The sequence below is a fragment of the Epinephelus moara genome, chromosome 19, assembly GCF_006386435.1.
Source record: "Epinephelus moara isolate mb chromosome 19, YSFRI_EMoa_1.0, whole genome shotgun sequence".
In the NCBI taxonomy this organism is placed as follows: Eukaryota; Metazoa; Chordata; class Actinopteri; order Perciformes; family Serranidae; genus Epinephelus; species Epinephelus moara.
Window position 1 is genome coordinate 7,063,114 of NC_065524.1, and position 13,472 is coordinate 7,076,585.

Here is a 13,472-nt window from a genome sequence, read left to right on the forward strand (position 1 = left end):
ACCACTCGCCTTAACTTAGCAGAGTATTTCCAGTTAGAGAGAACGCTTCTGATACTGATAATCTCTTGTTACGAATTACATGAGTGAAAGGGCAACTCCAGACTTATGTCCAGACCAGATTCTCTGGACATTGTCCAAAGTTCATATCTGAAAACAGCTTCAGTTTTACCAACTTTGTGAGACATGAGTTGTAGCGTATTATAATTTTCCTTTAAAATAGAATTTAAAACTTGTGTCATTATACTTTTAAACAATCTGCTTCAGGTAGGTTTTCTTAGATCCCAGGTTCAACTCCAGTTTTATATGACCTACTAGTGGCTGGATGCATATTGGTATAAGTCACTTATTAAACATTTAAAGTGTTCTCAATGCAGTAACTTCAAACACAAATGAAACATTTCCCAAGCTGTACCACAATCTTACACAATACATTTTGCTTGTTTCCACTTGCCACTCTTTAATGGCTGCACCATTTGATCAAAGGGAAAATACAAGATGTTGTGTGCATCATTTAATACACATTTTCATGTTAAAGGAATATGTGTATGACATTTATGATAAATTTGGAAACCTTGGGGTCTTGACTAAATTGTACATGACGTGTAAACAAATGCAGGCGATTAACCCACTGAAAGGTCCATAGAGTCGAAGAGGTTAAGGAGACACTTGATGATCAGTACAAAGAAGGATCAGTCCCACTGTCTTCAAACTGCAGCTTCACTGCTTGCTACTGTGTTGGATTAGACTGTGATCACATAAAACACTTTTGAACAAGTTACTACCAATGATTTGTTAGTAAAGGCTTCAGTTTGCTTCAAACAAAGTGCTTGTCAGATCACCTAACAGTGTCGGTAACCCCCTTTTCTGACAGCACAATCAGCTGCTTCCAACAATTTTTCTAACTATCTGATGTACAAGCTAGTTTGTTTAAAACATACTGAGGCCATAACAAGCACACACTTACCTCCACCCAGTGTGCCTGCTGTTTTGGACCTGCTGTGTTACCATGTATACAGTGCTATCGTGAGCTCAGGTTAACATTAACCACTTTCCATCAGTGTCAATGTAGCCCTTTTAATTGCTTTCTCTAGATGGAGCTCTTAGATAAATTGGTCAATAATCTGTCTCCCTAAAGAGGTCATCATGTACACACACTCTCTTCATATTCTTTAACAGCAAGCAGAGCAGTACCCCACATCCCCTGGTCCATTTATACAATGTTATCCCCTTTGTTAGTTCAGGTTAGCTAGCTAACACTGATTGGGTAACTTGCAGTTTTTTGTCAAACATTTTGTTTGATAACCATAATCAGGGAATTTGTCATGTCCCTTCCGGCAACATTTAAGCCATTGCATTTTGGTCCACAGATAGTGATGATCGCCAAGCTGAGTTTTGAATTAGAGACAGAGTAAAAAAGTCTCTATCTGACACAGCCTTCTCCGTCTTAGAAGGGCCACTGATGTTGAACCATACAAGTGCTGGTTCTGGAAATTTACAGCAACTATGATTCCACAGAGCATCCTCTGGCCTGACCTGGGTCTGACAATATATGTTCTTCAAGTCCAAATTCACCAGTTCCTCCATCCTACGTGACATACTCCTCGTCATCACTAGGTTCTGATTTGATATGGTCAGGGTGAAGTAGAGGAAAGTGTGGTGCTGTACTCCTCGTACAGACATACCACTCCTTAATGTTAGATAACTGAGGTAAGGCTGGGTTGACTGAGCGCTGGCTCCTCCGTGGGGTCCTACCACTCTGTTGCTTCTGGGCCAGCTGACTCTTCAAGCCTGACAGAGAGAGATCCAGAGGCATTGCCATTGGAGATGAACTCCGCAGCAGCAGCTTATGGTCAACTTTGCTGGCTGAGCTGATATCCAATTCGTGATTGGACAGAAGAGGAAAATGAGTGTTTGTATTGGCAAGTGATGGAGAGAGGCGGTTAATTTTAAGGTCGAGGGGCTCGAGGAGAGCCTGATGAGGTTGTTGGAGTTGATGGGGGATGGAGTCATACATGTCTTGGGGTTCAGAGGTAGGTGACAACTTGACGTGAACCTTCATGTGTTTGCGCAGGGAGCTGGGGTGGGTGTAGGACTTGGTGCAGCCCAGGGCCTTGCAGTCATAGGGCTTCGAAGCCGTGTGGACCTGCGAGTGCTTCTTCCGGTCGCTGCTGTTGGCGAAGCGCCGTTCGCAAAACTCACACTGGAATGGCTTCTCACCTGCAACACAAACATCACATTTACCATCACCACACCCTAGAATGGGCCCCTAATTATTGGTACAGTTGAGGGGACACCAACTATTCTCCGCCACACATAAATATTTAGACAGACATACATCTTTTCTTTCTTCTGTTTTTGATGTCCCTGAATGCATTTTGACCTGTGGTGAGTTGAATTTATTCAGCCACAAGGAATACTTATCCATTGAATGTGAGGCTGTGTTCAGGTTAAAGTGTTATGGAAGGAGTTCATTAGAAAGAAATCTTGAGGATTCTTGAAAAGTTTTGTTTGTAAATGTTCCTCAGTACCTATGAAACTGAAATTTCACTGTTTAAATATTAATTTGAGAGCAGAAGCATTTTAACAGTGTATATTACAAGTAAATGTAGTTATTTCCTAAAACTGGATGAAAACTTGATAACAACAATGTCTAGGTCAAAAATATGGTTTACAGTATGGGACTATAACACTTTGAAAGCCAAACTGAGTGTTTATGAAGAGATTATACTGAAATACTCTTGAGCATGAAGAACTAGGTCATGTTCAATTATAAATGCAATGGCATAGGTTACCTTTCAAGAGGTAAGAGGTGGGCTTATTTATAACATAAAAATAGGAAGAAAATGAAAAGGGGTTTCCCACATTTTGCTGCTCATATGCTGTTTGTAGATATGTTAATAGAGGATGACACGTATGTTAGAAAACTGACAATACCAAAACTTGTGAGTGCAACTGTAAATAATATATTAAAAAAAAATCTTAACAATAATTATTTGGAACCCTTCTTTCTGCAGGAAACAGACAATTTTACGTAATTACGTTAAAAATAATAATTATTAATCAAACCTAGCTGTAGCAGTATGTTTCAGCTCTTAGCTTTATTATAGGTAATTCGCTTCAGCTTCCAAATCTGCCAATTTACACGTCAGCTTCCAGGTTTTTCAGCTGCGCATTTCAATGCATTTGGGCCTTTTTGCATTTTCAGCAATGCTTTGCTGTTGATTAATTTGCTGTGTGCTGGAACAAGCTAGCGAAATGTTACTATGCCTTATAACTGGAAATTATATCCAAATGACAGAAATATGACACAAATTGGACTCATGGTGGTGTTATAATTTTACTGCCAAAATGAACACTTTGAAAGGCCGGCAATCCAACAGTAAGAGTGTTATTAACTTGACATTTGACTCACATATCTCACACAATTTGCTTTATAAAGACGAAAAAGCCTTTGTACAATAAAGGCCGTTATAATGTTTTTTTTACTCATTTGCTTAAATTTCATACTGCTTTTTGAATTTCAACTGTATCAACACCAAATTTATACATCAGAACACATTATAATTGCGTAATACTAGTCCAAAAATGGACTAGTCAATCAAAAAACTTTCGAGATCGTGGGACATGGCAGGAAATTGACAAAACTCACTGATCATTCATCCAGTCATCATAAATATTGGTTGATATCCTCATTCATTGTTTGGCTTACCAAAGCATTTTGAACCCGACTCATGAGGGAAACCAAAAATGCCAATAATGCAGAAATCTGGTAGATAGAATTTCACAAATTTGGTACACATGTTCTGGGAGACAGTATTAACCGAAATCTCCAGTTTCATACTGATCAGTGCATGTGAGCGTGCTCTATCACATACTGGCGCATAACTCAAGTTCTCTTTGAGCAATCCTGAGAAAACTCAGTGGAGACATCCACTGTCGTGAACATACACACCAAGCTTTTTCACAACAAATACAGTGGGTGGGGTATTTACTGATGTATTTTATATCGGAGAACCAAACGTGAAAGTCTCTTAAGCTCGTGTTGACCACAGACCTTATTTCAGGCACCTAACCAAAACCCGACTAACTTCAAGACGAGGGAACTGCGAGAAGTAAAATGCTAACTCATTTCTAGGTTTTCGGACTCATTCCTGGGCAACTCTATTTTGAGCATTTTAAGAATACACAATAACTGTTTTCTACGTTATCTTCTTATAAATTACATTAAGATTAGACGAGTAAATTACAGAATATTTAAAAGTAACTGCTGTGTGTATTTCGAAGACATTTGGGAGAATTAAAACAGAATTCGAAAATTCAACCCTACTCCTGAAGCTCTCCTCTCTCTGCCCTAAGCCCCTCCCACCTGACGAGCATGCACAGTCATGTGGGGGTGGTTTTACAAACAAACAAATTCTCAAGTTAAAAATACACCTGATACACACATGTTCAGCTGGCATCAGGTAGGCTTACTTCGCTGATGTTACAAATCTAACACCATGTTTAGACCATATATGACACGTCAGCATCATGCTTGCACGTCATTGCTGACACTAATGGTACATTCTCACAGAGGCGTTTTTGGATGCGAGGGGTCATGCCACTTGGTGTGCCACTTTCACTTGTGGGCCTTCTACTCACTGATTTCAAACTGAACCAACGTGGCCGCTTGTTTGGAAACTTACTTTTATATTTCAAAAATAGTCTCTGAAAACATTTGAGTCAAGAAATAAGCCATGCATTTGCTGAATCTGTCTTCGTTTAGATCTTTAATGGTTAATTTAAAAGTTTTTCGGGAGTTTGTGGAGGCGGTGAGTCGCGGTGAGTCATGCTGAGCACCCCTGATTTGCATAAAGTAGCCGGAGCTCAACTTCTGTAATGAGAAGCGGACACACCGTCTCTTGAAATGCAATGTGCCACCACCAGAATGCACAGCTGCTTACAAAGACAATAAACAGGAAGCATAGAAATAACAGATCCTGTGAACATGTACCACAAAGTGACTGTCTCTACCGATTCCCCTCTTTTAAAATTTCAAAGTATCGAGCAGCAAAGCAACAGCCAAATGTTCTGTGCAGTTATACTTTAATAAGTGTGAGTATTCTGGCTATTTTGCCATCAACACTGATGCATAAGACTGTGTTATAAGAGTGGCAGTGGGCGGCTGTGCTCAGGGCAGACAGATGTTGGTTAAGTCGTCTAGGTGCAGTAAATGTACAGTGTAGGTTATAGTATGCCCATGAATAAACACTGCAGCGCCTCAATAACCAAGACATTCCTGTGTCTTGTTTCCCAGCTGCTGGGCAAAAGTGAAGGCAGATTCTGTGGGATTACTCTCTCACAAACGCATTGATAACAGACCTCTGTCGTCATTGTGATGGCTAATTTCGAGTTGCTACAGCTACTCACTGATGGTCCGTGCCTGTAAAGCCCTTTGAGATGACATACTGTGATCTAAGACTCTAGCTAGCTTCATAAACGTGAACTTGAATTCACTGTAGCCATTAGCCTTTGGCTACAGTTAGCAGACGGCTAAGCTATTAGCACCATTTGCTCTTCATCTCTGAACCGCGTAGCTGATATTGACACATTTTATTGCATCGTTTGTCAGATTCTCTTTTAGAATCTCTTTTTCATAAGTTTGTCTTCCATTTTTGGGTTGCTTTGAAGTGTAAAGCAGCATTTATACTTCTGCATCAAATTAACGCCGAATCTACGGCATAGGCTCTGCGTCTACGTCATACCTACGCCGTAATCTACTCTGTAACCTACGCCGTTGCCTGACATGCACTTACCCATAAATGTAACTACATGTAGCAGTGACATAGACCTCCTGTCTATTTTTGTAAGCTGAAAACGATTTCCCTCAATGGAAAAGAAGCTTTTATTTACTTTGATCTCACTGATAAGAAACAATAAATTGTTAAGACAAAAAAGGCCCCACAAAATAGCATTTTAGATCCTGATGTGTGTGATCCTGGCTTCATATGAGTACAGGAAATCTCTGCTAGTCAGCTGGCTAAGTTAAACAATGTAAAATGCCAAAGGCTTGTGCTAATAACATTAGCATGTTGTATTTGTTTGGAAAACATGTTTAGTATGCGAACGTTGTAAGCTGTAATGTAGCTGAAATTTGTAACAGTACCTTTCTTAAATGTTGCTGTTGTCCCTGGCTTCATATGAGTAGAGGAAATCTCCACGAGCCGCTAGGCTAATTAATACAGTGTAAAATGCCATAGGCTTGTGCTAATAACATTAGCGTGTTGTATTTGTGGGGAAAATGTGTCCAGCAAAAGACAAGTGCTTTGTCTGTCAATCCAGTGAGTTATAGTGAGGCCTATTTGTGTCCCTGTGTTTGAAATTGTCTTTATTAGGCCATGTTTAATGTGTGTTTGGGGTGTGTTTTAAATCAACTATATTTACAGCAATTCACATAAACCCCACAGCCGACTAGTGTTCCGGAGGTGTAACTGTAGAGTGACATAGACACACCATCTGCATAGAGCTGACGCACAAATATAAATCCGCCTTGAGGTGTTGGTGCCAATGCTGGAATAGCAACTTTCACCATCTGAAGGGACATGCATGCGCATCTGCATTTCTAGAACAGCCAACAGGGACACACTGTCTCTGCAATGACATGTGATTGGCCAAATTCTCCTGTCACAGGCTAGATTTTCTATATCCTTTAAAAAGTGCCATGGGAAAATGCAAAAGTCTAGTATTCTCTCAGATCACTTGAATTACAACATGCTGAAAGGTTATTATGATATTTTTGCAAAATAAATGCCTACTGAAGCATTAAGGATGGGTCTGGTCTATACAGTCCCCCTCCTTGTTTTAAATATAGTTAATTGTGTCAATGTATTTATATTTCTTTCTTCCTCTCTAGGTGACCATTTGTTGCATTGATGTTAACTGTATTTTTCTAGTGTAATAATACTTTCTCATTTATAATCTTACATCTCATTTATGTAAGTGTAGGGTTATATCTGGGTATGTCATGTACTATATACATACTTAATACTAGTGCTGTACTCTGAACCTATGTTAAAGTTGGTTTGTGGGGGTTGTTTGTGTTTGTGAATAATAACAAAATTATCAAAAAATAACCTTTCTTCAAATAATAAATGTTTTTGCTACTTTAAACACTGCATTATTTCATGACCCCAAAGAACATCCAATAGAGCTAAAAGACATTCCCCAAACATACACTACATTGGCAATTTCTGTGGTCCAACAACCTAACTTTGTTGCAGGTCTGCATTATTATTTATTTATTTCTCTGAACTCTGAATTAACATAATATTGGTACTCGCTCACAGAGCAGGGTGTTGCTTAACATTTCCTTAATTAGAAGTGAACTAGGGAAAAATGTAATTTTCCTTGGACTCTCTGCTGCCATTACTGCTGTTCAAATGCCTTATTTCAGATCTCATTTTAGTTGATTGTAAATGCTTTTAACTATAAATGTACTCCACAGCATCTTTATTATCCTGCATTTTAACTTTTATCTAACATAAATTGTTATTATTGTTTGTTGTTTTGTATGATTTGAGGCGCACCCTCAACTGATTTCCCAAGTCTTAATAAAGGTTTGAAGCTCTGCAATAAATACCACCTGCATGAACAATCTAATGTTCAGTTGTTTTGTTTTCACAGAGGTGTTGATTCAACGTTACGGTCATTTTGGGAGGCTACTGTTTGGTGCTCCTGTTGAAAACTACATTATACTGAAAAAAAAAAAAGTTTCTAATTGTGATTTTACTATGTCATACATCCCATTTACATGATAGTAAATGGTACCACTTTACAAAGGGTTTATATGCTGAAACTAATAGCTTCATTCAGTTTATTAAATCATTACATATTGTTTTGTAAAACTATTTTAAAATATAAACAACAAGATCAACTTTTGGGTTGCCAAGTTGTGGGAAAATCCCCACAGCTGACATTTATCCTCCTCGACCACTGCACTTACTTTGTCATTTTGTCATTTTCATTCATCAGGTTTCTCACTCTACTAAACCAACAGCTCAAGTAGGGGACGTCAGGTGCAATTTAATGTGTTAGTTAGTTAGGTTTACAAAATAATAAAATAAAATAATAAAATAATCTGTCTTTCGTTGTAAATGTGAGGTTGCTAATCAAGGGATTTTGGTGGTTACCTGAGAGTTTACGATACGCATATCGTCACTATGTCTACATTGTTCGAGTCTATACTGGGACGGATGTTGCACATCATCAACACTCTCTTTCCTTAAACTGTCTAATAAAACTATGAGATGCCCCCCTCACAAGTTAGCAACCCAAGAGTTATGGATGACTTAAAATTGTTATATGGAGCATTAGGGATTGTTCTTTATTTTTCAGAGGGGGGTGGCTGGGGTGTGACTCTTTTTCTTTTGACCCTCCCCAAAGCTACAAATATTTTTCCTTAAGCCTCCCTGAGTGACTGGCGAAAAATGCGTGACCCTCCCTCCACCGTAAATCACTTGTTAGATATTTAACACGTACCCTATGATATTTGAAAGTTAAAAGCTAAAAGTTGAAGATGAAATCCTGGAGTTAAAAAAGCCTTTCACTCTTGTTGTGCATGCTGGTTAATTTGTGCAAATGCTTTATTTTTTGGGCAAATTTGAAATGAGATGTAGGATCAGGGGCGTAAATACAGGTAGTTGAGTTGTACTGGGGTCCGTTGGGTGGGGCCTTTGCGGATGATTCATATTGTCACCTTGGAACTACACCTGTGTTTAAAGAACTCATATTAAATTAAAGACCGTTCCCTTCGCTTGCGGCTATATACCCTCAAAAATGCAAACCCAGTTAGTAGTAATCTATAACAAAATGATATGCTTATTCTACATGAACTAGAAAAACCAAAATATATTTATGTAAGGTATTCCATTAAAATTGAATAGTTTCTTATTTTCTTTGATATTTTTGTCATACACAGGTATGCAATAATGACTGGGTAACATATATGTTAATGTTGCCTAATGTCAAGTCTCTATTTGATCATGTGACAAGATGACATGATGCAGCAGCTAGTTTAGGTGCAAAATCTGTCAAGACTGACAAGCTGAGCACATCTGTAAGTCCAGCCAGCAGTCATGCCTTTTGAACATAAGAAAGGACAAGAGTAAATGGGACAGGAGGAAAAAGTAGCAAAGCTCCCTAAATAATATTCCTTTGGCTTTTTTTAAACAGTTACCAGTGGTGTGTGTGTGTGCCTCATAGTCGTGTGCACTGGGGCCCGTGTTAACTGACATATGCCCCTGCATAGAATACAGTGATGCTGATGAAATTTCACTATTTTTAGCTCAGATTTGTTTACGTTTACTCTAATGGAAGCATCTGTCAAACATGATGTGTCCAAGGTTCGATGGAAATTTGAAAATTCAAAGAAAATTTCTGTTTCGACAGTTTCTGGCCATGATAACTGGTGCAATTTTTGCAATTTTTAAAAGAAAACATGCCTTCCTAACCCACCTTTGTTAACATAAACATTAAATACAACTATTTAAATGTGTATCCTCATCCCCTAAGCCAAAATAAAAAAACACAAGTCCCTCCTCAGTAATTATAAAATTATTTGACATACCTCCTTGTTTTTGCATCACTCCCTCTCCCCTCATAATAACCAACAGTCCCTTAGTAAATTATTATTAATCATTAGTTACAGCTTATGAACCCTTCATAAAGGGTGTCCGAGTAGAAAGCAGGACTGTCTCATTGACATAAATAAAGTGTGACTTTTTAAACACCTGTCAGCTGAGTTTACTTTTAACTGCACAGCCATAAAACAGGCTTATGTTACTGTCTATGTTTTATAGCAGACTGGGAATTTAAATAACTATAGCCACGTGTATGTCTCAGCACACTCTGTTATGTATATCGAATCAATTAGATTATGCACTCGTCCTCTCCCCTCTCCCTCTATCCAGCTGCTTTGTCCTGCTTCCTGTCACCTTGCATGACTCCTGAGCTGCAGTTTCGACCCGTGATTCCTCTAGGAAACAAGGGAGCAGTGAAGGCCGGATGTGAATATGGTACTGAACTGAGCCTACGTAAACATGGAGGGGATTCCTAGCAGACTGGGAACAATCTCTATTAACCTCATTATTCCCAGTCCCTGTCAGGAGACTGCTGTCTTGACTGGGGACACGAATGTACAGACCATAATGAGTGTATCACAGCGCTGTGTGTGAAGTCACACAATCATGAATCCCTACCAGTGTGCGTGCGTGTGTGGATCTTGAGGTTCTCGGAGCGTGCGAACATCTTGCCGCAGTTGGGAAATGCGCATGAAAAAGGCTTCTCCCCGGTGTGCACGCGAATGTGGTTGATGAGTTTGTATTTGGCTTTGAACGCCTTCCCGCCGCGCATACACTCGTCCCACATGCAGACATGACTGAGGGTCTCGAGCCCCGCTGCTACATGCTCGGTGGTGACGTGGTCCACCAGCTCGTGCATGGAGCTGAAAGTTTGGTCGCAGACGGATGTCGCCGTCCGCCCAAGCCTCTGTCTCGAAGAAGTTCGGTCAATCCATTTACAGACCAGCTCGGTTTTGACGGTGGGGCCTTTGGAGAAATCCAGCAGGCCGTCCATCCCACCGCCGGCACCACTGTCGGCACAAGCGGAGATACTAGTGGCTCTCGGCTGTGGTGGTGAGACGATGCTCGAAGCCCCGGAGTTGTTGTTCCCCAGCGGAGAGACGAGGCCATTGTGCCTGGCCACTACAGCCGTCCGCTTCATGCTCAGCACGGCGGGCTGCCCCGCTCCTGTCTCCAACTACAATCCTCCCCTCCGCGGAAAACCAGTTAAATCCAACAGGCAAAGCGTTCACCGCCGTCCTGCTTCCTTCCTGTGTGTTTTGGTGAAAGGGAACGCGCATGCGGCAGTGTCTTTACCCCCCGCTGTTCGGTATTAGATCCCGAGAGTCAGAGCCTCCATGCTTTTATTTACTGTGTGAATGGAGGTGAACGGAGTCGAAGAAATACAGCAGGCCGCGACCCAACACTGTCGGGGGGCGTCCTTGTCTCCTTTCCTTCTTCAATCCTTTCTTCATTCCTTTTCTTGTGTTTCAACTAACAGAGCCACAAAGTTATGGCACACACATGGGTAAACACATTCACCTTCGATGATACACTACTGACAAATTATGTTATTAAAAATAAATAAATGAAGCCAACATATATTTGTTTAGGCAAACTGGATTTGAAATGACATGCATTTATGATTTTAGTATATTCCCATTTCTGGTGAGAAAATTCAAGTTTTTTGGCATTACGAAGGAGAAGAATCTGGTTTATTGCAGAGTAAGTTTTCACAAGGAATTTGCTTTGGTTCATAACTAGTGGCCTGAAAGAAAACAAAACTGAAAATAAAAGCAAAAATCAAGAAACATGAAAATAGAATAAAGGAAAATTACAATGAAAATGTGAAAATATGCTGTTTAAAATATGTACAATTTATGTGAAGTCTTATTCCCATAGTTTACTCACCAATTTCATGGCTGCTATTATTATTACTAGCCTATTATTATCAACTATTTTTGTGAAAAGGCTAAAACCAATTGTCTTTATCCAAAGCCTGATGCAGCATAAACCTCTTTGCCATAAAATGCCACTATGCCAACAAAACAAAACACATGTTTTGTTTTACCTGCATTACTGTTGTATGTTTGGTGAGATGACAATTAAAGCCTGATTTGATTTGATTTGATTTGATTTGATTTGATTTGATTTGATACAGTAGATGTTCTTTCATCCCTGAAAGGAAATACATTTTGATCAGGTCATGCCATACTAGTAGACAATACAATACATTTTTTTTTGTCCATTTGTGATGGTGAATTGGCATCACAAACACCAAACTGACCTTTCTGAATAAGAATTAACGGGCTACTAAAACATTGATGTTAATGGATGAAACTAGGTAAACAGGCTACACCATAATGAATCTTTGAAATGGAAGGCCAAAGTGTTCTGCATAGGTGTGTGTAGTTTTTGTTAGTTACACTGTCAATAAGGTGGTGACAAAACACAGTAAGCCCTGCACAAAGTATTTATTATATGACTCTTGAATTAAATTGTACAACTATAAGGACCAGTTATGGACTCCAAAAGTCATAATGTTTTGTGATTCAAAAAATATTCGAGGATAAATTAGATGTAATTTGTAATTAATATTTTGAGATTATGCTGATATTGTGTCATACAACTGTGTGTATACAGAGCAGGGTGTCAGGGAGAACAGTGCATTGGTGGGAAAGTATTCAGATCTCTTCCTTAAGTAAAGGTAGTAATACTGTAATCATACTCGTTAAATGACAAATGAAAGTCTGGCATTTGAAATTATTATTACAATTATTATTACCAGTATCAGCAAAATATGCTTATAGACTGAAAAGGAAAAGTACTCAGAACAGTTGCTTATTACATTATTTTCACTCCAGCTACAGTTGTCAGATAAATGGAGGGAAATAAGAGGTTCAGCATTAATTTCAGAAATGTATAGTTAGGTACAGTTGCCTTTAAACAGTATACAGTAGCATAAAATGGACATACCTAAGTAAAGCACAGGTAACTCAAACCTGTACTTAATTAAAGTTACAGTCTGTCTGTCTTCAAGATTCATTCACCCCGTGGGTTTGGAGGGCATGTTTTCTTTAAAACTGACAAAATGACAGCATTTATCATAGCCAGAAACTAGACATAGAAATTGTTGTTGTAATTTCAAATTTTCCGATGGTCATTGAATACCTCATGTGCTACAAACGCTGCCATCGGCCAAAAAATAACCAAATGTGATCTTAAAGCAGTGACCTTTCATCAAATCACTTTATTCTACGTCTCATTTCAAATTTGGCAAAAATTTAACAGTTTGCACAAACTAACCAGCATGCAGGGCAAGAGTGAAAAATCCAAGGCTTTTTTTTTCAGCTCGAATATTTGTAGCTTCTGGGTGAGTCAAAATAAAACAAACAAACAAAAACAACAATGAAGTCATCCTCCCTCCTCTGATAAGTAAAGAACAGTACTCACTTGCTGCCTTTCTGTCTCTTATCACCAGCTCCTAATAACGTAGACAGCACAGTTATTGCTCCCCTGCTGCTGCATTGTCTTTTTCTATCATACATCTAATTTACCACAACCTATTACCTATTTCACTTAACATAGTCCTTAACGCATTATTTAGGCTGCCATTTATTTTGCTTGACTTCTCACCTGGCTGTCACACAACCATTAATCAACTTTTTTATTGGTGTTGGTTCACTGGGATTGAAACTGGTGTCACCCAGGTCCTGAGCAGTGGCCTTTTTGTCCCAGCTCTACTAAAACCAACTGCTCAACCCATTTATCCCTGTCATCACCTGCAATGTCATAAACGATCACACTGTACAGAAACAGATGAAGACAGCAGTGAGATATAGCTACTGAGGCAGCTTGCTGAATTTGATGGCTTGT

General features: G+C 39.2%; 1 protein-coding gene across 1 annotated transcript; it reads right to left on the minus strand.

Moving 5' to 3' along the window:
* Nucleotides 1–498: 498 nt before the first annotated feature.
* Nucleotides 499–11,009, minus strand: zic2b (zic family member 2 (odd-paired homolog, Drosophila) b). The gene is made up of 2 exons (XM_050071126.1): nt 10,236–11,009; nt 499–2,217 (listed from the first exon to the last, which is right to left on the minus strand). The coding sequence occupies exons 1-2, from the start codon at nt 10,756–10,758 to the stop codon at nt 1,586–1,588; spliced, it is 1,155 nt and encodes a 384-aa protein (XP_049927083.1). The 5' UTR covers nt 10,759–11,009; the 3' UTR covers nt 499–1,585.
* Between the last annotated feature and the right edge of the window lie 2,463 nt (nt 11,010–13,472).

Bases quoted from the DNA above. Each gene is read 5' to 3' on its own strand.
- zic2b (XM_050071126.1), bottom strand. From the start codon at position 10,758: ATGAAGCGGACGGCTGTAGTGGCCAGGCACAATGGCCTCGTCTCTCCG. The intron at 2,218-10,235 runs GTAGGGATTCAT...TTTGTGTTGCAG, and splicing joins CCACACACGCACGCACACTG to GTGAGAAGCCATTCCAGTGT.